General features: G+C 39.8%; 1 protein-coding gene across 1 annotated transcript; it reads left to right on the forward strand.

The window, feature by feature from the left end:
• Window positions 1-424: 424 nt before the first annotated feature.
• SPIC (Spi-C transcription factor) lies at window positions 425-9,643 on the forward strand. The gene is given in 6 exon segments (XM_067295453.1): window positions 425-447; window positions 2,416-2,506; window positions 2,509-2,614; window positions 4,379-4,491; window positions 5,444-5,549; window positions 9,216-9,643. Coding segments are annotated over 6 exon segments (867 nt in total).
• The last annotated feature ends 15,192 nt before the right edge of the window (window positions 9,644-24,835 follow it).

Genomic DNA, 24,835 nt, shown 5'->3' on the forward strand with positions numbered 1-24,835 from the left:
ATGCTCCAAAGCCAAACAGAATCTGTCCTGCTGCTTAGAATCTGCAGGTTTGGGACAATAGCTAAAACATTTTATTTTATTCCAGTATAAATCACCCTTCTTGAAGGGCCGTGCTAGCAGTGTACTATACCTTTACTCTAAAAAAAAATCCCTAGTTGAAGCACTTCCCTAAAATCAGCTATTTAACACAGCCCCTTCACCAGCCCATTGCTGTGGGAACTCAGGCTTTCATTTATTTATGAAACCAGATTGATTCTTGTGTTACATGTGGAGTTGAAATTCTAGGTAAGTGTTCAGATTTTTTTTTTAAACTTACCTAAGGTGTAACTTTTTTTAAATATGATTTCAGCTGTATAAATGATATGACCATTCAACAGTACCTTGCTGATACTTCTATCTTTTCAGGCTTTGAAAAACATCAACAATGACTACCGATGTTCAGCCAAGGTTATCACATATCAGTTCGGAGTTTTAGTCAGGCAAAAGCATTTTAAGGAAAGTGAATTAGTTAAAATAAGGGCAACACTGGTTTCGGATCTTTACAAAGGAGATTCATGTCTTTAATTTCTACAGCTCTATATCCCATGAATCTGTGGCTGCCCTTATAGCTAAAGGATTGATTTGGTCCCTCTTCATTTTAGAATAAAATTAGATCAGTCTAGTGACATACTTGCTGCCTGAAGTCAAGGAGAAAACTCCCATTGATTTCACTGAAGTCAATTAATCACCAAGATTTCTTATGGCAAGATCCCTCAAACATATATGTTCAGTCATCAAGGTTTAAAAAAACTCTTGCAAGTTTTGACAGCACTTTATAATATATGCTAAAATAGTTGCATGTTATCTGAAGCATAATTAACAGGTTAGAACATTCATGGTGAGTGCTGGATAAAATTCTTTCCCATTGATATTCAAGTGTCTTGTCACTTTGCATTTGAAAACTTCACACAGGGACCAATTCTGCATCTACTGGAACTACAAACAGAGCTTCCAGTTTTTCAATGCACTATGATCAAACCTTTAAAGAGTAAAATACTGATGTGTTGATTATTATTTTTACAATCTGGAAATCGCAACTGTAAATGAGAGCAAGAAAAAAACTGCAATGTAACAAGACCTGATTATTATAATCTGTAACAATGAATATAGTGCCAAAAGGAGGTATTAAGGAATCATTTCTGAATAATGTTGTATATAAAGTATATTCCATGTTAATCTGACTGAAATTTTGCCTATTTTCACTGCTTATTAAACAATCGAATTTGCTTATGGAACTTGCAATTACTCTGAGAGTTTATATATTTTCATATACAGTCATATGCCAATCTGCCTTATGGGAAAAAAATTCAGCTTGTTTCAGTTACATCTGAAAAACAGAGACTTAAGCACTTGCATTCAGTTCAGGTCAGTATTTTCCTTGGGAATTAAGCAGTTAAGCTAATTAAGACTGAATGTTAGCAAAAACACATCTTTACTTCATACTGTCTTTAAAACTTGTTTATAATGATGTGGATAATAATCTAAAAGTTACAGTACTAATGAAGCTGGAAGCTTTAGTAATGAAAAAGAATTAATTTTAGAAAACAATATCCAATGTTACAAGTTATTTAATTCATTAGAAATATCACATTTTAATTCTAAATTACTTTTACCTGTATTGTTAAATATCTTTTATGTCATCACTGGAAATCATCTGGAGTTACTCCATTCGATTAATTTTATTGTGCTGACAGAAATATTGTTTATTTTGAAGTATACAATTTTAAAATATTGTTTATTTTAAACAGGATTCCAGCTTTGGTATCTAAATAATGGTAAGTCTACAATACCTTTATTCTCTTTCATTACTGAAAGCTTCAAATAAGCTACAGAAAACTCTTAGGTAAACCTCTCCATACCTCTCCAGAGGTCCATTCCAACCTTAACTGTTCCGTGAATCTGTGATTATGTAAACTCAGATTTTTTTCTTTTAGCTTTTATTTAAATACAAGATGTCCTAAAACAGCAATAAACAGTTTTCTGAAAATCCACAATGTGGTTTCCTATACTGGCATCGTACAGCATTTTCACTGCATAAACAATTTCTAATTCTTGTGTAATATTTTTTGACACTTCAGTGTTATTGAATGATAGTTTTGGCTTCATAACTCATACTATACAAGTGATATATATATCTCTGTATTGAATACCATAAAGCAATCTAATAACATTAACACCCTTTCTGTAAACTTCTGCTGCAAATTAAGGAAATGAACCTTGAAACATTTTCACGAGTGAGTAATTTTACCCACATGAGTTGTCCCATTGACCTCAAAGAGACTTCTCAAAGGAATGAGAACTTTCTCATATTAGTAAAGATTATGGGAAGGCCTAAGTGCCTGCAAAATGTTATTCCACCAGGATGGTGTGATATAGGTATATACTACATAATTGCTATATTTATTTTTTTCCACCTGATCGAATATTGAAGGAACAAGCCTGGTCTTTGCTGACTCTTAACAGAAAAATTTGTTCTTGCAGAGTTGTCCTGATCAAGACATACTGGGCCAGGCTTTTGAAGATGCATTAGAGGTACTGCAGCAGCACTCTGATGCTGAAATGCAATATTCACCAGGTAAAATAAAACTTTTACTCCATTTCATTTACCACTTTATATTTTTACAGAAAAGTACATCTTAAGACTCCTAGGTGGGACAGTAATTTCCCAGAGGTGGATCAATGGACAGTAGAGGGGTACATTGGGAGGAAGAAAAGAAGGAAGAATATCTGAAGGGTCTCAGTCCCTCCATTAATACTGCCTAGTGTGGCATGCATCCTCCAAGTCACAAGATAGGGAAATTGTTGGAAAGTCCTCCTCTCCCTTTCCCCCCAGTACTAACCTAAGTGCATTGAGCTCTGGTTTCCTATGTATATATAACCACAGTGCAACTGCCATTTTTCTAGTTCTCAATGTTTTAATTGAAAAAATGCCCTTTTATTTTGCTGTGAATAAACTCATATAACAATGAATTCTAGTGCAAAAAAAAAAAAAAAAAGACCAAGGATCCAACAGGTGAAATTCATTTCCACAATTACTTTTTTACATTAAAATACAAATTTTAAATATTTTTAATGTAGAAGTGGTAGTTCGAGGCTAGATAATTATCAAAAATGTGTTTTTCTTGGAGTATTTACTTCTTGGAGTACTCTTCTAGAGTAAGTTTTCCACTTCACAAAACTTAAAATATAGGCAAACTGTAAATTGTTCCAGTGAAGGCAAGGTTTTGCAATTATAATGCTATAGAATTAAAAATCTTTCTGTGTTTGATGATTTTACATCATAAATAGAAATGGAAAGAAGGGAAAATAAGAGGCTATATCACAAGCCTTCTAAGTCCCGAACAAAACTTCTACTGTTTTCAGTGAGGTATGACTTTCATACAAGGAAAATTATTTCCATATTTATCTACTATATACTGAAATGTAAATAGGACACAGATTGGGCCAGATATTCAGATGTTGTTGAAAGGTTTTTGGCTCCACTGCCATGGCAATTTATACATGCTGAAGGATCCACTATATAGAATGTTTTGCAAATGTTCTTGCCTATATCTATTATCAGGGTCAATGAAGAGAGGTTTTAAACACTTTCAACTCAGTGTTTAGATGTCCCACAATTGCACCCAAGTTTCCAATCACAGTAAATGTACCCCTCTGAGGTCTTCTTCTGGCCTCCTAAAGATTGTGTAATTTCTTCCAAATGTCTCAATTCAGTGTTCTCCTCTGCTTCTTTTAAACATCCTAAGGTCTTAGGCTCCTTCCATGTTGTTCTTTTTGGCACTGCAGATATTCTGAGATTTTTTTTCCTTGTAGTTGATTTGACGTAATAACATTTTTGTACAGCTGAGATGGTATTGCCCAGGTTCATGTTTACCAGTTTCTATTCTTCACTTCATGCAACATTCTAGATACTTGCTTGTATTGCTAATAGCCTGCATAAGAACTGTGTGATGTTCTCTTTTCCTTTCTAACACATATATTATCATCGTGATTCATTATGCTTGATGATCTGCTTGGCCCTCCTTTTTCTAGTAACCAAACTATTTCATAATGTTAACTGACATTTTATTTTAACAAATACTGCTTTTCATCATGAAGGCAAACAAATCCAGCCCAGGAACATCATTAGCAGTCACAGTGTACATAGCTATGTACAGATTGTGGTGGATAGCCCACTGATACAAAACATCCTGGCCCTGGAGAGTTTATTATCTAAAAAGAAGTCATAAGAAAAATATTTTGACGGACTCAGTAACATGTTAGGTTGTTTGCGCTGGGGATTTTCCCTCCTCTCTCCCTTCTACTCACTCACTTTTTGCTCCTTCCTCCTAATTCTCAGGTTATAGAAATTGCCTGACTGTGATCAACCATCATCCTCACTTCCGAGCAAGTCCCAGCTACTCTGCAGCACCATCTGCAGAGGACCCAGGATATAGCTGGAGAAATGTAATAGTAAGTGAACTGATTCCTAATAACACAGTCAGCCATAAAAGGAAAGCTGGTCTGTTCATAATTTCTAATGCAAATCATTATGTTAACTCCATCATAAATCCAGTCTGGCCAGGATGAAACTGTCTAGGGAAATATTTGCAAAACATGTTTAGTAGTCTCTCTTTAGGATTCATCTTAACTGTTTGACTGTGGTGCTCTTCTGTGGTTCATCATATAATAGGACAAACAAACCTACTAGTACAGTAAGGAAAAGAGCTTCTCTCTCTTACCTGAGAACAGGCAGAGAACAACAAATTCCAGCCTCCACACAGCTTCTGCCCCTGTGAGAAAGTACCATGCCTTTGATTTCTTCTCCACCAGTCCGCCTTGAGATTGCTGGAAAGACCAGCATTAGTTGGACTCTGAGTTCAACTTCAGCCTGAAGAGTCCGTATTCATTCTTAGGATGAATTAGAATTAGAAAACTTACAATTAGAAAACCTGAAAGTGTGGCCTCCAGATAGTGGTGGAAAATGTGTGGGGGAGATAATTTCAGGTAGCTGGATTCCACAAAAGCCCCATTTTCAGCCAGCAGATTAGCAGAGCAGGACACAGGAGCTACAGTCTCTGTCTAGAGACACTGTTCAGATGAGCCTTGTCTTTTATTAACTCTGGAAGAAGAACCCACAGTTCCTTTTCTGCCTCCAGCAGAGCAGTTCAAGGTGCACAGTGAGGCAATTATTGTGTTTTTCCCCTTAAGCTCTCTCACAATGGGCAGTCATTCCCACTGGACTTAAGTTGGTGCTGCACTTTACTGGTACAGTACACTGCATGCATCTGTGGTTGTGAAAAATCTTGTGTGTGTCAAGTGAAGAAAGGTTTTTTTTTTAAGGCTTCAGGCAATTAATTAGTTAAAAATTCTTTTTCCTCAGAGAATGTACTCTATTTGTAACTCTTTGTCTTAATTCTTGAAGAACAGTGCAGCGGATTTTTGTGCAGATGAAACTGTCTATCACACTCTGCAGAATATTCCAGAAAACCAAGTGATGCATGCTGCTGGCCAGCCAAAAGCAGGGAAAGGTGTGTAGAAAGAACATGACTTAATATGGATGTTGTGTTACTTTTAAAATTCTTTGGCAGATCATGCTTTCTCTATTTCCTTTTTTATTATTATTTTTAACAGGAAAAAAAAAGGTTAAAACATTTAATAGTTATAGAGTACAACTGCTAAGATTCAGTTCCTATCTGCTAAATCTCATAAGGTGAGATAAATTTGTTAGCATCTCATTCTCTCCTCTTGTTTATTACCTGCAAACGTAGATCAGAGAAGTGTATCAGTCCAAATCACCTGGGATGAAGTCTGGTGCAAAGAAGTGAATCTATCAGTAATGTCCTTACCCACTTTAATAACGTCTTCTATTTCACCAGTGAACAGTGGTTTTCTTGAAGGTTTTTCATGCATTTAAAAATTTCTTGTACCTGAATTTATGTCTTTCTCTGCTCTTCAAATTTCCTCTTAGTTTTTGTAACTTCCAGTGCACATTTTAATATTCTGATAGTTATTGTTCATGCTCCTTTTGCATGACTTTATTTGAGTAGATTTCTGTTTTCCAAAGAATAGGTCAGGGAACACTCATCATTACAGCAGTTTAATTGTTTATTGCATTCATTCTTTAGTTTTCATTTGGATCTCAGCATCCTTTTTATGACTCTGTTAGATGAGATTTCCACAACTTCCATTCCAAGCTGATGTACTCACTTTTGCCCATGGGGTCTTTTCAAGTAGCTTCCTGTTTTTGTTGCTTTTTGAAATCCCCATCTCTCAAATTTAACCATATAGTGCCAGTTTTTGATATCATCCCTTCCCGTTGATGTTGAGCACCGTGGTTTCTGTTGCTTAGTAGCTCTACTACTACTACTACCACATGTTCCATGGGACTTTGGGAAGAGTAGCCTCTCCTTTTAAGTCCCGTACTTCTGCACTTGGAATTCGCTACTTCAAAGGCAAGCCTGCCAATCCAGAAATATTGCTTTTTTAAGTCTTACCCAGTGTTGCACTGGGGAATTTTACATGTCGTTAGCTGAAGTCACCTTCAGCTATTACTGCTCCATTAAACTTCACTTCCTGTTTAATCTTTATTTAACATTAGGCATTCAGTCTTCTTATCCTTTTCCAGAAGGCTATACAGCATAAACTTTTAGAATGATTGACTATTCTTGTGTTTTCTTTGTTCATGGCAATATTCCTGTCAGAAATTTTAATTTGGGGGACTATTTGCACTGTGCCTAAATAAGTTTAGTCCTTTTGGCCTCCTATTAAGCCATGAGAGCTTATGTCTATGCTAGCAAGTAGTGTGGCCCACTAGGAATGGGCTTGTAGAGGAGATGATCAGTACTGAGGAGCCGATATCTGTGTTAAAAGTATTTCACAGGGAGTTTACTTAGGACTATCTCAAGACTGGCACTGAGTTCTAAAGCTGGAATGACTTGGATATGCTTTTGGAGTGTATCTTTGAGTTTAGTTTCCTCTGAAAGGAGTTCAGTTCATGCACTTCAAGATCATTCATATGAGAGATGCTCCAGTCCGTCATCTTTGTGGCCCTTTGCTGGACTCACTCCATAAATCTGTCTTTTTTGTACTGTGGAGCCCAAAACTGGACCTAGCACCTCAGATGGGGCCTCACCAGTGCTGAGTTGAGAGGAAGGATCACCTCCCTTGGCCTTCTGGCAACGTTTTGCCTAATGCAGAGGATACTGCTGGCCGCCTTTGCCACAAGGGCACACTGCTGGCCCGTGTTCAACTTGTGTCCAGCTGTTGTTGTCCACAGCAGCCCATTAGGCTGCTCCAGGACAATTCAGCATAGTAGTCTAATGCAGATGCTCTGAAACATCTTCTGGAGGAGTCCCCCTCTCTCCAGTAATAAGAAACCTGCAGATGCTAGCCCGTTAACTTAGACTGCTGTTGTACAATAGCTTAGGGCCAAGTAATGAACGCTGCTAGCTTGTGCAGTGGCATGCGAGTACAAAGATCCCTGAACTAACTCCAGCTCAGTCTGGTGCATCCACATTGTGAGGCACTTTGGAGATAATAGCTGGGCTCTAGAAACATAGCTGCATTAGCACATATGAGCTAATAAGCCCTCTCAAACAAAGACATCAGCTAGAGATGATGTGTCTGGAATTAAAAACTTGGACAGAAATGACAGCTGAACTAAGAGGAAGGACAGCATGAAATCTGAGATGCTATTACAGACATGGCTACACTATCATTTTCCAGCAAAGACTCAGTCAGCAGTAGCTAGAGACTCTATTGAGCTGCATAGACATCCAGATGTCTCATTGTTCTTATTCATCCTACCATAGGTTCATAGGATTACAGGATAACTGAGGCTGGTGGGGACCTAAGGAGGTCATCTGCCATGATTCAGAAGTGCTTACTGTGACCAGGCAACCTCCTTCACCTGTTTGCTTTTAAGCTTCTCATCTTCATAGTCTTACATATATTTCTAGTAGAATATGTACTTCTAGCCACAGACCAATTTTTATTTAGCTCCTGACACTTCATTACTTTCTTGGAAAGTACCTCTGATTTCAGGCTCTTCTTCTTCCTAGTTTGGCTGTCACTTCTCTCCTATTTCCTTACCACCAGATGCAGGGTTACCATCATCCCTAACAGATGTCTTGGCTTGACCTCAGTGCTCCTTAGCAACTGTCATTTTCCCCAGCTCCTAGTTTAAAATAGCCATGCAAGACAAGACCTTACGGTCTTTAGGTGCAGCTGCTTGTCTCCACTTTGATTTAAGTGGAAGACATTCTTCTGCATAGACTCTGCTTTCTCCAAAATGTTCCTCTTTGTCTCATAATTTTCAGTTCTTCCTCCATATGGCAGCTGCTTGGTCAACCTTGGCTTTATGAAGGAAACTTGAAGCACTTCAGAGAGATAGATCCACTAAACCTAAGTGAAACTAAGTAAACACCATCAGTAGACTTAAGTTTGAGATCTGAAGCTGTGGGGAGGAGAACAATTCAGTTAACTGACAAATGCTGTAGTACTGAAGCTTGCTTTTATTCTGCATTGGAATGAAAATTCACACTCTGAATTTTTTTTATAAACTGTAGTATGCCAGAAGGTCTGTTCCCTTATTGACTAGGTAAAGTTTATAATTCAAAACTACCTTGCTCTTGCTGTTCACTCACCCCCTGCTTCTTACATTGAACAGAGACTACCTTGCATCCCAGAAACTTTCCTGAAATAAATTTGGACAAAATCAATTAATCTCCAAAACCTTTGAGTTTTGATTAAGCAGGGAAAGCATTTATTAGAGAACGTTTAGACTAGCTCTCTGGAACCTCTTTACTGCACTGCCTGAAACTGTAAGTTCCTGTAATAGCTTCTTTGACCATGCAGCTGCCCAATATGTGTCTGAAGATTCTGAAAGTGGTTTCTGAGAGCTACCAAGCAGTGAAATCACCAAATATTTGTCATGATCCCCGAATAACTCGCTCTTGAAAATCTAATGACCAGATCCCTTTCTGTCAATCTGTACATATTTCAAAACTATCACCTCATTAAATCTGTTGCTGGTCTTTTGTTGAATTGTTTGTGCTGATTTTTTAATTTGTGGCAGGGTATTAGGTTTACCTATGTTTTTGTCTTTAAGATCCTTTCCAGGAAAAGGGCAACTGTTTATCTTTCAAACCAAGTAGGAGTTCTGTTCTGACCTTTTGTACTTTATTTCTTAATAGGTAGAAAAAAACTTCGACTGTTTGAGTACCTCCATGAGTCTCTGTATGATCCAGCTATGGCAAACTGCATCCAATGGGTGGATAAACCCAATGGTGTCTTCCAGTTTGTCTCCAAAAACAAGGAGAAACTTGCAGAGCTGTGGGGAGAAAGAAAGGGAAACCGCAAGATCATGACATATCAGAAAATGGCCAGAGCACTGAGGAATTATGGAAGAACAGGTGAAATCATTAAAATTCGAAGGAAGCTGACATACCAGTTCAGTGCAGTTGTTTTACAGAGACTTTCTCCATCTTATTTCTTGGGAAAAGAAACAGTTTATCATCCATACATTCAGTCCAATCAAGAATATCAGTGTGCAGATGACTGGATCAATTACAATAATTACATGTATAACAATGGTTATGCATTACAGCATGCTAACAGCTAGACACATCTTTCACATAAACAGGCTTTCCAGCACAGGAACTCTTCTCTATACAAGGCTTTTCTTTTAAAATATCTTACCAACACACGCTGAGGAGAGTTTTAAAAATGACATTAGCCTAGTTTTGTTCTTTTTGAAGTTAATGACTGTCAGTGACTATTCAAGAAAAGCAGCAGCTCTAGGGCAGGTTCTGTTCTCCGTTACATTAATCAGAGGAATTTCTTCAGATTAAGTTAGCATACACAAGATCAGGCACAAGGCTTTTGCTTGCTACTGGACACAAAAGATCCCATCCTGACAACAGCCCTCCTACAACAGTCATTGTCTTCATTGGAAGTTTTGCATATATCCCCAACATTTACAATCATAATTTAGATGCTATTGTACTCTAGCACACACATTCTGCATCAGTTGGATGCATGTGAATTAGAAAGGGAAGAGATTTGCCAACTGCATGAAGCTACTATCTGCTTTTTTCATCAATGCTTTCTATTAACAGACATTTTGTGAGTACATGTTTGGCTGAAGTGTAGAGTCCACATGAAGATGCACCTGTTGGCAAAGCTGTTAATCCTTAATCACTTAAATTAACATATCTTAGCACAGATCCTGACATATGGTATTAGGATGGCCAGGTGCACATTTCACTGTTGGCAGTGGATTCACTGGGAGAGTGACCATATCATAAGTTAGTAAAGGATTATGCTTTTTATGAAGTTATTTACAGTTCTTCCCCCACTAATATGAGAAGCTGCACTTTTGTCCAGCAGTTCTATATTCATCTGACAAACACAGCTTTGTTATTTATAACCTCTTTTGTAGTTATAACTTTATATATATACATACAACTTCACTTCTCCAACTCTTTTTCCTACAGGGTAGCGTAGCTGAAAGGCTCAGTGATTTTGCACTCTCTTCATGGGGAAGGAGAACTAAATTTAGGTGAAGAGAGAGTACTAGCCATTTATGCCAGGGTGATACCTATAAGTCTACTTTTTCTCACACTTCTGCTTCCTGGCACCCTTGCATCATCATTTGTATTGGCTGTTGTGCCAAAATACTTCCATTCAACTGCATTCAATTCCATGTTCTGCATTTTGCTCCAGGTGCCTGCTAGCCCAGATATTAATAAAGACAAAATTGATTTGTACAGAGAGATATAAATGATGGCCTAATATTTTTGATGAAATTCATTGACTTTGATAGTTACTCTTTGCTCTAAGCAGGACCTTACTTCTACAGAGAAATCATTTTATGTAATAGACACAATACAACACTCCCTATTCAAGCAAAAATCAATGTTTTCAGTTAAGAGATGGAAGATGTGTACTCCTATAAATCTGAGTCATGTTAAATAGTGCTAAAAACAGACCCAGATTTTCAGCCAGCGAACATCTGCCAAAATAAGAAGGTTCATGACTGTGTTGTTAATATTCTGTTTTCAGTGTAGTTTCCTGAAATATATAAGCTTTAACAACAAAATAGACACAAGAATGCCTCTGCTCCCATAGAACTGAATCTGGATCCTGCTGTAACATTGTATGTAGTGGGAATTTTACAAAGTACTGAGGTCTTTCAGTTGGGATGCCTTCATTGTATAAGCACATATGTAAATACAACATTTCAAATGCACACACACTTGCCAAGAAACTGCACAGTTTAGTTATTCTGTATCTGTTACCCACTGCACACTGACTTACGTTATTTACTAGACCGATAACATACACGAGGTTGTGCAACATGCTTCCTTTATCAGAATGTTCAGATTCATTTTTCTCAAACTCATCTACTTGTTAAGGAAATAAATACTTATTCAGATTCTGTGTTACCTTTTTAACTTGTGTACAAACATTAGCATTTGCTTCTTCTGAAATTGGTAGCCAGACTGAGAAGCTATAGCTGCATCTGGGAGGACTAGCCATACAGGAGAACAGTACAGAGCTGCAAGAGAAGAACACTAGAGGTAATAACCAAAGGGAACTTCAGGCAGAGAAGAAATGAGGGAATGAGAATATTTGTGGAGAGGATGAGAGAGAACTTGGAGTTAAGTAAAAGTGAGGGATGAGCAAAGTATGAGCAGGAGAACTAGAGGGAGAACCAAAAAATGAGAATGTTATGGCCTACTTTTTTCAGCAAAAGAACTTGTGTTTGCAGATACATGTGTGAGCAGGTGGGAGCTAAACAGCTTGGATATGTGTATCCTGCAGGAAGGGAAGCAAAAAGTTACTGTGCATGAAATGGAGAAGACAGCATTTCAGCCACAGGAGTAACCGTGGGGACTGACAATGTTAGAAAAGAATAAGAGATTTCTATGAAAAATGGTATGCTCCTCCCCAAAATCAAATGTACCTAAGAGACTTTAGAAGCTGTTACTGTAGTTCTGTGCCTGTATGGAAGGATTTTTGTAACTGTGCAATGAACCAATATTGTGCTTACATACAGAAAAGATTCCGGACTGTTAGCAGCTCTTTTACCTACCAAAACCAGATCAAAACATAAGCAAAGACATAAGATGACCAAAAACCTGAAACACAAGAATTAGATATATTGAGATTGGAAATACGGTGCATCTATTCTTAACTGTGCGAGTGTTGAACCACTGAAAAAACACACCAAGGGATGTGGTGGATTCTTTGTGTCTTGAAATCTTTAGCCCAGATCATATCCATTTCTAAGATGTACTATACTGCAGTAGTGGTAGATTCCAGGAGTTAGAGTTTGATGTAGAATTGTTGGTGCATAAATCTACCAGGAGTTGACATATCTCCAGTCAAAATGGAGGGCCGAGATGGCTGGGTGCTAAAGTCACACAGCCATGTCAGAAGATACAAGACATGCAGGAAGTTGGGCTGCTGCTGATCTCAAGGTTTGCATGATCATATCCTGTAACTCCATGGAAGAAAGTCAGGGTTTCACCTGAAGATCTGAACAGAACTGAGAGATGGGTACCTGTAGCCAGGTAAGGCATTTTGATTCCCAGCACAATCCCCTGTGCTCCTCTCACCCTCCGTTACTGTCCTCCCATCCTTGGCCTCTTTGTTGCATCTGATCCCTCCCGTCCACATAGGCTTGGACACAAGTGGTGCTGGTGCCAAACACCCAGGGGAGACATGCAAAACAGCCCCCAGGGCAGCAGTGTTATCCCACCCATGTGACTCTTGAGATGGGCCCCATTGCTGCCACTGATGACTTTGCCTTTGTTTCTCTCCCCTGTCCCCTTTCTCCTGACCCCCAGCAGCCAAATCGCACCAGAACGCAGACTGCCTGCCTATGTGCCACGTTACACACTCATCTCTGACTTAGAAGCTGCATCTGGAAGAAGTCTGCAGCTCCAAAGAGCCTGGGATAGTGCCTAAGGATGGGAAGAAGGTGGGCTCCTCCCAGCTCCTACACTCAGTATCCCACTTTAAAGGATACCCCATGCTCAGCCAGGTGCCCCTTACTGAAGTCCTGCATGTAACTAATAGTTTGCTTCATGATGCTTCAGGTGCTTTAGTAGCACATAAGCCTTTCAGAGCAAAGTACACCTCTAATGGGACTGGCAGAAATCCCCTTGCCCAGGTGCAACTAAGCATTTGGGCAGTCTTATTGCTCATCCCTTGTGCCCGCTTTGTAACAGTTTCTGTTCAGACATGTCAAACAAGATCAGGGATTATCAGGCTTGTTCCCCTCTCCCGGTTCTTGTTTGCTGCTGTGACTGTAACCAAGGAAGAAGTGCACCTCATATAGGGTATCAGGCTTTAAACTTATATCTGCTATAGCATCAGCATTATTGTCTGATGGATGTTTCCCATACTACAAGCCAGGATGACATTAGATGGGTTACATCCTGGCTGGAAGAGCTTTGTCTTTTTGTCATTGTGGTGCCTGGGCCCACAAGATGGCACTGAAACACAGCTTTTCGTACCGATTTTGTGTTGCTTGGATCATTATGGTCATTTGCTCTTCGCTGCACGTCTCTTCTTTTTCTTTTTTTCTTTTCACGTTTCATTTCTTTCATCTACATGCTGCACACTGCAGCTGCAGATGTGGCAGAAGCAACACCTTTTCTTTTGAAGAAATATGAGACTAGTTCTAGTTGTTGCAGATATAGAAAACATCATATCCCAGATGATGATATGAAATCCACATATTAAAGCACATAACATAATGTTAACAGATCCATAGCTTTGTCCACTACTGTAGGCAACAGTCAGATTTATTGGTGCAGCTGAGGGTCTTCTCCAAAATCAATATGACTGCAGTGGCTTCTAATGTTGCTGAGAATGGTGCATGAACAAGAAACATAGCTGAACTTTCAGATTTAGACCTGTGAATTCCTATGAGCAGGCAGGAATTACACCGATAGCCTTACAGACTCTGTGTTGAAGGACACAGAGCCAAATTATCTACATAACATATTTTATTTATCCCATCTTGCCCCTCCTGTGCCATATAGCTAAATATATATTTATTTATTTATTTACATTTATATAAAGCTAAACCCAGTGTAATACAGCGGGCTGCCTGTCTGACTTGGCTCCTCCAGATCAGTTCTCTGCTTTCCAAAGCATCTTCAGGAAACGAAAAGCAGGAGGGGTTCTTAACTTCCAGCTGAGAAATGAACTTCACTTTGACTCCCATGAATCTTTTCCCCTGGTAGCTGCACTTTGAGCACACATCAAGTATCTGCTTCCACTTTGTCCAGCTCTTACCAGATGTGCATTTGGGTTACAAACGGATCAGACTGCTGCACCATTGCAAGCACAGACAGATGTTGTCCCATGGCAAGCATTGGGTTACCAGCTCCTACTTTTAGAAAGCTGAGATCTTCTTCTATCACATCACAGAGCTGTGTGTGCTGGTTTTCCATCAGTACATTGCTTAGTGAGTATAAGAAAAATGGAGAATGTTACACAAAGAGTGTTTTTTTTGCAGGAAACTGTTTCATGGATTGTTTCCTAAAAAGTATCCTGGGTGTCAGAGGTAAACAAAACTGTTTATTCTTCTGTTTTGGTTAATAAGAGCTGCCCCTGCATTCTTGGCAACCTCTAAACAGCCATAGCTAATTATCTAAAAGATGAGCTGGGACTGTGAACACGCACTGGTATATCAGTTCAAAGCTGGAACCTCAGGTGGGCAGCCAGGCTCTTTTGTAGTTAGGTTGCACTGACCTTGGCAACTTTCCTAGTTTTCTAATTTGCAACTTTGATTTTACATAGAAGGTCAAGGAATGCCCCCAAACTGCCTCTAATCCACAGGAGCAGATTCCTACATCTGTGCAGAAGTCAGGGGTAACAGCATTACATGTACTTGCTGGGGTCTGTGTGAATGGACTCACTTGAGGGACTGGGTGGGAGAACTAAGAAGACAAAACAAACTTGTATTTTAAATCCTTTTGGACAGTAGTGTTCAGTTCTGCTTTAAATCAGGTTGACAAAGACTCTGTATTTCCAATGTGATAATTTTGCATAATATTCCTATAATTTTAGCAATGTGATTAAGGACTCGTGTATTACAGCAGGGCTGGAAAACAGATAGTCAGTGCAGTGCATAGAAAAATCACTTGTTAATAGTGTCAGCAGAGGGCGTTTCCCAAAATGCACCATTTTCTTGGTTTTTGTATGTCCACTAGAGCTTCCTGTGACTTACAAATTGGCCTCCTGCAAGTGGCTCTTCACAGAAAATTCTTGCTATCTACCTGAGTAAGGACTTCTGCTGAAATCTGCCACTGTTCTAGGGCTTTACTTCATCCAAGTTCTAGCTGTCTTACCTGCTCCCTACATGCTATGAATTACACGGGGCACAATTCAGGCCAAGAACTGGTAGATGTGCCTATGAACTCATCATTAGTTTATTCAAAAGAGGTCGAGACCTATAATACTGGAGTAACACGTATCACCGACAACACAGTGGCTATCTTATAATATGGCTGCCTTGTAATATTATATCACTTTCACCAGGAAATTTCAAAGTGGTTTATAAAAGTACAGTTATCACCATTATATCTCTAGGGAGAGTGGAGCGTGTAAGAAAGCTGGTCGGACGTCCGTAGACTTACAGGGGGTCAGTGACAGAACAGGAGGGAGACCCTGGCCTCCTGAGCCCAGTGTTACAACCAGCAGCCAGGCCCACCTCATGCTGATCCAGCTTCCATCCTAGACCTGCCATTCCTGGAGTGTCAGAAGAAATAAGTAAAATAATTAGCAGAATCAAATGTATGTGTTGAAAGTGCCCCAGAGAGACAGCATGCAGTCCTCCACTGACAAACAGCTACATGTGACACACCTGGTGGCAATGCAAGCTTTTTCATATTACTCAACAACACATCTTGGATTTGAAACGCTGGAAGCACTACAGCAGAATGGCAGTTCTGGGGAGATGGGCACCTTTTTTGCCTAAGCAGAGTATTTCTTTTGCTTTCTGCAGTGAAAAAAGATATTTCCATATATCCTGTCATGACTATAGGGAGCCTCAAGCCAGACAGTCTGGGCAATGGGGAAATGTTTTAAAATACCACTCTCCCAAGGCAATATAGTGCCTAAGAGGCACCAGCCACCTAGTTAGGAAGCTGCACATTGAACAGTCAGTGTTGATACAATGGATTATAAGGTGAATTACAGTGCAACCAGGCTGTATTAGCAAGATGCCATCAACTGCACACAGAGTGTAAATGGATGGATGGAAAAGTAAATTCCTTATTTGACATTCCAGAAACACATAACCTGAGCCAAGGGTTCAAGAACCACAACAGAATAAAAAGAAAGACAGCTGGCTGTTTGTCGTGATATCTCCGTGTAGAATTAGAGGCATTAATTACATATGGGGAATATTAATGACAGTTTAAAGTGGAATGTAGCTAATCATTGCTGTACTATCTCCAAGCAGAATGCTGATGAAGCCATATAATATTTTTCTTTCAGAGGAAATGAAAACTCAGCAAATCTATTTGGAGTTCTAGCAGTATGTACTAGCCCAAGGGTCTGGGTTGGCTTTTCTGCCTCATTAGCACTAAATTCAATCACAATTAGAATACAGTTCTTTATGGATTTGACTAAGCCCATTAGTCTTGCTGAGATCCAGAGAGCACAAGAGTTGGCTTAAAAATCATGAGATTGGCTTAAAAATATTATTATTTGAATGATCTGATTTGGCTTCCAGTTTTTAAGCTCTTTGGTTTCAGGTTTCCAATCTGCACCCAGCAGTGTTGAGGGTAGCATTCTTTTTAAAAAATGAAACCACGGACTTAGAGAACGCTGTTACTGGGGGAGCTGAGGTTGTTAGAAAAGCAGCATGTTTCAGCATGGTTGGAGAGATTAAGAACAGTGAGTGAAACTCCATCTTCTGTACAAACAGCAATATGCTTCATAATGGAGACAAGCCCACCCACTACAAGGTGTTAGTTACTAGCAGCCAAAGGCAAAGGAAAAAAGATGCAGCTGTGTTATAGACCCTGGCCATTGGAAGGTTGTGCAATCCCTGTCTGAAGAAACAAATGCTCATATTCAGGTGGCCAAGTTTTCACCCAATTCCTTCTGCCCTCAGTCTCCTCTTGGCTGATTCTAGGCAACTGGATTACTTTAGACCTCCGAGGCCTGCAGAGCCTCTCAGTCTTCACAGAGTAAGGAAAAGAATTAGCCAGCATTTTGGGCTGCCTGGAGAAGATCCAGAGAGTCTCATTGTCCATTCTACTGGTTTGTCCGGTCCACAGTATGTAAACCAGGTGCAAATCAGGCTTAAACATCTCTACAAGCCTTGGAAAGTTTGAGCATCTCATAGGAGTAGCCCTGCAGAAAGACTGCAGTTTTTGCTTGGTGTCACTGTGAGATTTTCCCGCATCCTGTGAAAAGCCCACTAGAAACAGACAGTGCTGCGCTGGTTATGAAGCGCCCAGGCCCTGAGCGCGCGCACACACACACACACACACACACACACCCCTCCCAGGGATTTGACTGCTGGGGCTCAGGGCCAGTTTTGATAAGCAACTGTCTGGACTTGGAAACGTTGTGAAGAAAAAGGTGTTTGGGAAAAAGCTGAAAGAAGCCTCAGCATGGCCTCCCCCCGCTTTGCTTGGGAGCTGCATTTAAGCTGAGGATCTCGCCTTTGAACTCTGCCTGAGCTGTGCTGCAGCCATGCCCCCGCCTGGCCATGTACCTTACTGATCCAGACTCTGATCCTGACCAGTGAACTGACTTCTTGGCTCGACCTCAGATCTTCTTTGTCACTATGGACTTGTCTGGAGATCGCTGCAGTGTGTCTGACCCTGGCTACTGTCACCAGACCTGCTCCGCTCACCTCTCTCGGGTACTGTGGGCCCATGCCCTTGTTGGTGAGGTCTCTGCCCTGGTCTGCCTTGTTCTGCTCAGCTCCCAGCTCCCCTTCCCTTGCGGAGCAGCTTGCCCTTGCTGCTCCCTCACACAAAGGCAGCCCCAGTGCAAGATGTTAAAAATTTCTGTCCTAAAGAATAAATGACACTACCACAGCCTGCAAAGTGTAATGAAACACAAACTCAAATGGAATTATTTGCAGACTTTCAGAGTATTGTCTGGCATATGGAAAGCACATAATTCTCTATCTGGCCTCTGGGTAAAAAAAGCCACATGCTTATTTAGCTCCTGTCTGTATGGAAAAGATATTTTATTATATGCTAAGCTGTGAATTTAAACCAATATTTAACCTCTCCTCATGTGAATTCTTATTTCTCCTATGTCTCTGCTGAATCCATACTTATTCTAGAGTAAGTATTACAGAAGTACAATTTTAAGTGGTATAGCTTCCTTATCTAGCCTAACCTTTAAGCAAACAGAAGTTTTAATGAGAAAACTCTGCAAGATTTGTACTGTTGCAGGCTGCAGATAACTTGAAAGAGAAGTTGTTCAGCTTTCTGCACTCATTTCACTCAGATTCAGCATGCTTTAATTTCCACTCTGTGCACATCAGCTTGATTTCTTCTCATGTTTTAGAGTCCCTGGGTAGCAGTAATTCACACCTTGGCTTGCCCTTTGACGTGGTGAGGACAGCAGCAAGTAATCAATGGCAGACTCTCTCCTATTAATCTTGTTCAGTTAGGGCCTGATCCTCTTTCTGTGAAAGTCAAGAGGTTAGTTCACACGAACTTCAGTGTAGGCAGGACCATGCCCCAAACATTAATGTCTTCAGCGACAGGCGTTCCAGGAAACCCACATCAATCTTCCCTTTTGTTGAGATTAAGACTTTTGCCACCTTTTGCTGGGCTGGGAATCAAATACCGATGCAACCTGACTCTCTAGCATTAGGTGTGAGAGGTGCTGCAATGCCAAACTCTCCACTCATTTTAATCGGAAGAAAAATTAACAACTAACCCACTTGAAAAATGCACACCTGTAAAAGTGGTCACAATTACTTTCAGCTCTTATATTTAATGACATTCTGAGGTTAAAACAAAGCATTGTAACCCATAAAAAAAGGTGAACTTCTTACTTTCCTGTGGCAAAAATCCTCCTTTCTTACTTTTCTTAGGCCTGAAACAAGATACAGGTGTGGGTTTGGGGGTCAAATAAATGACTCAGTTTTCTCAGCCTGGGACTTGACCCAGAGTACTTTGGAAACAGAAGAGTCCTTGTTTTAGATTCTCAGTCTGCAAAGACTTTGAACTATCTGCGCCAGGTTTGGACTTAAACAGAAGTCTTTATCCTACTGTAGGCCTACTTATTTTTTAACAACAGCTGTCCAAAGATAGGCTGAATTCTGGAACGCTGCATTGCTTCCTGAGAAGGTAGGTTAAGCTCCAATCCTAAAGGGATATTAGTCTGTAAATCTTAATTTGTAATGTGTAAAATTAAGTAGAAATATAAGTCCTTTCAGGCAAAAGCCTGTACAGAGCACATCTATAGACCAAGTGGAAGGCAGAGCAACCAGCCAGGAACTTAGGACATATGCAAGTTATATGATTCCACAGTCAAACAAGCCATTTGGGGCATATATGCATAACTCAATCATCCACTGTCTTGGGGTTGAAGTTTTGTATATTTGTATTATTTATAATACAAAATGCGGAACATATATATGCACATGTAATATTTATATGTGCAGATACTTATAGAGTAAATATTTAAATTTTTCTATAGATCAAAACAGAAAGACATGCACTATTTGAACTATTTTTACTCCTTTCATATGATATATAATTGTTGGTATTTGATAAATTATAAGGAGTGCAGCAAATAGATGACCTGTAACTCATGAAAATATTTTTCATATTACGTTGCTCTTTGAAAGCTAGTCAATTTAAAATTTTTGTGTGATTTATGCCTGGTTGATGGGATCAATTTTTAATTTCAAGGTAGCAAGAGGTGTGAATGGCTGCAGAGCAGAGACACAGTAACTTTCTCAGAATTATTCATTACAACTTCTACATAGTTCTCAGAGCTGTTATTTTAATTATTTTGGAGGCTTTGCAATATAAAACAGAAAGAGTTAAGCAAGTAAACTTTATTTTTATAACTGTATTTTTGCTAGTACTTGATAATATATGAATAAATGCTTTGTAGAGGAGTTTGAAATAAAGTGCTGTCTCCTGCACAGTAGATCTGTAATTAGATATTTACCTAGAATTAGAAGAGAGTGCTATTTTTTGTTAGTTGGAAATGATTACTCAGATGCAAGCTGGAAGGGAATTCTTAGTGAATACATATAGAGGAACCACATACAAACATAAGCTCATACATATTCATATGAGCTTGTAAACAAAATATCTGACTAAAATTTGTATTTTCTTATCTATTTCCTTATCCAAAAATAGTTAAATAGTTAAAGTCTTTTCAGTGACTTATCTCCAGTTGGGATACCTACTTTAATTCTTACTCCCACTAAGGAATTAAGCTCCCACTGCTTCACATTAAGATCCTAAGGTGTTTCTACTTTGCCATTTTTCTACCTAAAGAAAAAGCCTTTCATTGGTCTTTGTGTAGTGCCCATGTGTAAAGAAGCTGCCAGCTTTACTTTCATTCCTGAGACACATTTAAGTAGTGGTAACTTTCGATGTTTGAGGAGCAACTTACAATCTTTAATAGGAGCATCTTAGAACTCTTACAGCCCTGGAAATAGCTAGGGAAGAAAATTTCCAGATCATGTAGTGGCACAAACCTGCTATTGATATATTGGCTCTTAACAGCAATGTTTTGTATGCGGAAGAAGAAAGTCATGGAGGACACGACCAGCAGCCCGCCCCGCTTCCAGCGAGGGGATACAGGCTAAAACTACAAATACAGTAAGCACCGCCGCTCCTTCCAAAGACACTCCGTGAAGGTCCGCACTGCGCGTTAGCCAGGAGTCAACACTAGTGGCGTGATTCGAGGGTGTTTATTTCTTTAGGTAGCGTATGAGAAAGGAGAGGTGGATTCTGCACTGCTGTGTTTAATTCCTGGAAAAACACTGGAATGCTAGCACGCGCGCGCGTGGGACCTGGCAGGGGCAGTCCCTGCGGTTTGGGGCATGCTGGCATTTTTTTGGTTGTTTTTTTGGTTTCTTCCCCCACCCCCCACCCCTCCCCCAATGTGTCAGCTGTTGTGATCTACTCCTTATATTGCCACCATCTCTCGGGATGGATACGGCAGAAACTGCCAGGCTGGGCCGGTTCAGTTTTGCATTTCCAGCAATGGCCAGTGCAAAGTACTTGGAGGGGAAAAGCTGCGCGAAATCCTGGCTGTGGCTGCTTTTGAGGACAGTCTGCCTCCCACGGGCCTCTCCAGCATGATTCAGTAGCAGCTGCCTTGCAGGAGGGTTGAAGTCCCCTCCCAGTTCTGGAGGGCTTGCGAGTATTTCATCAGAGTGCTTCATAAAGGGGCATTCGGAGGCTTCAGATGGTGCCTTGACCATGCCAAGCATCATCTGAACACTCCCAGTTAATTAGTCCTCTTGTTATGACCAGTTCAGCATGGGAGCCACCAAATCCACATTTTGAATGCCAAGAGGCGATGTTGCCCAAACTGCTCTGTTTGGAGATGAGCAAACGATGAAATCTGAGTTGGGAAACACCTCCCTCCTGTTCCAGGAGTGAGGGGTACTAAAAATTGGTGTTTGCTCTTGGAGCAGTCTTCAGAGACTTAGAGCCAGTCTTCAACTTAACGTTTCTGTGAAGCACTCTTTCTGGTGGGAGTATTTATTGCTGTTTGTTTTTCACCCTTTTTCTCTCTTGTCTCATGACACATGTCATGCTCCTAACACCTCGCAAATATACTCACTAGGTAACAGAGAAACAATGCAGGCTCTTGCCAGTTGTCAATCATATGATCAAAGAGCACAGCACTGTATGTCCTAGGTCAGAGTGATGAATTTACATCCATTCTCATCTAGCTCTTTCTTATTCTGGATATAAAACAGAGTATTTGGGTGTGGAAAACTGGAATTGGAGACTTGGCCAGAAACTTATAAGCCTAAGGCTTCACAGGCTGTTACAGTCTGTTACTTTTTTTTTTTTTTTTTTCCTTCCCCTCTGAGCCAGGTAGCAAAAACCAATGTCACCTTCACCACTTTACCCTGCCTGTGACCCGGCTGATCTTGACCCACAGCCAGGATGCTGTGTGCTAGCTTTATGATTCAAGCTGTGGCATGCTGAAGATGGGAACAAAAATGTAAGACTTCAGATTACACTTTGGCAAGGTCTGTAAAATTCAACACTAAACCACTTTAAATCCTTTTTGTTAAAGCTCGCTTTTTTTTTTTTTTAAGGTTAGAAACCATCTCATCATCAGAGAGAGTTACTGCTTTAGCTGAGGAGCATAAATCAGGTCGCAGTGGAATTAATAACATTCCTTTCATTTTCTCTGTGTGCAACTTAAACATTAGTTTTAAGAGATTGTTTTACTCAGCTGAATAGAAGATTTGCTCTGCTTTCATGCTTAGGAAGGGTTGAGATGGCAGCTACCTGACAGTTCCTGCTTGTAGAGAGTTGAGAACTCCATTGCAACACATTGTCTTCTGACCTTGGTTTTAATATATTTCCAGTATGTGAGACAGACAGGATGCCTTTTCCTCCAACATGTGCCCAACCTATCTCGGCAGTGCTCCCAACAGCTCCTACTCTCCCCGTTTGCCAGTCTTCAATGGTACTGGTTCATGTTTGACACTGGATGGATCTAAGCAAGTTTTAGCATGCCTTTTATGCAGAACAACTGAGTGTTCAGTATACTAGCAGTGCAAACATATCAGCTTTTCACTTTTCCAGTAACTGCATCACATATCTGTGTGTAAAATATACCTCATCTGATTCCTTTTGCTAGACATGAATGTTTTATAGCTTTGTATAGAAATTTTTCGTAATAAAAATAGAAACACTGATGTCAGTTCTTGATAAGTAACTCGTATCAAATCACATCCCACTGGTAATCTGCCATAACTCTTTCTTACAAAAGTATTAGGTGAATGGATGCCCAAAATAACATTTGGTGTACCAAGGTCTCATCTGTAATAACAATAACTGCTGAAAATTGTGCATGAATAAAACAGATGGCAATACTTATATAAGAAAACTTTTGAGTTTCTTTCTCATTCGCTTGTGTGACACATCTTACTGAGATTATTCCAACCTCATCATTATCTTTTGTTAGTGATAATACACACTTCAGAGAAACTAATCCTTTCTGAAGGTTTTCAGGTCTTTTCTCAATATATGAAAATTATTTAAAAAAAAGACATTTCACAAATATTGATATGAAGTAAAATTGCATTAGTCATTTCCTTTCATAAGTTTTCCCTGTAACTGTTATGTCTGCCAAAAGCGAAGAGTTACCCTATGGTACCAGATATGTTAAGATGAAAGATTGAATTTAGACACTATGAAAAATGTTGTGAGTGTGAGCAATGAAGCAATGCAATACATCTCTAGGGATGGTATAGATTCTTCATCACTGGAGGTCTTTATGGTCAGGTTGGACCAAAAAAAAAAAAAAAAAAGCAGGAATAACACTGGAATCACTGATCTTGCCTTAGCATAGGTGATGCATGAAACAATCTCTTGAGATCTCTTCCAAGCCCTATTTTCTTAAAATTTTATGCTGTAAGTTTTTCTTATGCTAAGTATTTTATAGGATTAATAAAGTATTCCAGGGTTGGAGCTATCAGTAACCATTGAAACCTTTAGGCACAAGACAAATTGCGCCAAAATATATGAAAGAAGTTACTGATGTAGCTGACCTAAATGAAATGAAATCCAGCCCAAGGAAGCTGAAGTAAAATTCTAAGATCATTAGAAGCTAAGTGGTGCTTTTGTTGACCTCTAAACACCCATTGGTATATATACAGGGTTGTTTATTTGGGCAATTATATGAGCACAGGTCCTGTGAGTCACTTCTGAAAAAAATTTGACTCTTAGATCATGGGCTGCAGAAATGAATATTTAGGTAATGATGTTTCTGTCCTCAAGGATCGCTAAGGCCCTGCTCCACTCAGCTGTGCTATACATGTAAGAGAAGGCTCTGTTAAGTCTGGCAGGGGTCTGATTGCCTAGGGACAGTTGGGAATCAGCCTGGCATGAAGGCTCAGAGTCATGTGGAAAGGCATCACTAAGCTGAAGCTAAGAAAGCAACCTGATCCTACTTAATTTCAGCAATCTAATTTCCATCATTGGTCTCTGAAAGTGAAAATGTGCAACATACATGTGTGGGTCACACTTTCTTAATTGAGGGCTTGTAAGGTTTCCTGGGGGGGGGAATGCACTTTTTTGCCAGCTTACTATTGTTTTGGATTCAGTCCCAATTCCTGCAAGAAAATCTCCATCCAGGGAGGATGGTTCGATGTTCACCACAGCCTCTAGTGTGAACTGTCCCTCTTAATCTTGATTAACTCAAGTCCTGCAATAAAACCTCTAAGGAAAGCAGATGATTGCCTAGTCACACCAGAGCAGAGAGCATGAACTTTCCTTCACATATCATTCCATCTGAGACAGCTGTGACAGCTACTCACACTGTGGTCCCGCATTATATATAAGACAGAGGCACTATCCTGCAGACAATTGCTCTAGTCGGCACACTTATTCTCACAGAGAATTATTAAAGCTGATTTTGCACAGAATTGTCCACAAGGCAGTAAAAATGGTGCATGAGGCAACCAGATGCAAGAGCTTCCAATAGGACTCAATCTAAGAGTTTGTTTGCAGCTCAGTACAGCACTCAGAGAAGGAACTGCATAAACTTCGCTGTACTAATGGGGCTTAAATTCTCTGTGCCAGATAGAGAGATT

Source organism: Apteryx mantelli, chromosome 1 (assembly GCF_036417845.1).
Source record: "Apteryx mantelli isolate bAptMan1 chromosome 1, bAptMan1.hap1, whole genome shotgun sequence".
Taxonomy (NCBI): Eukaryota; Metazoa; Chordata; class Aves; order Apterygiformes; family Apterygidae; genus Apteryx; species Apteryx mantelli.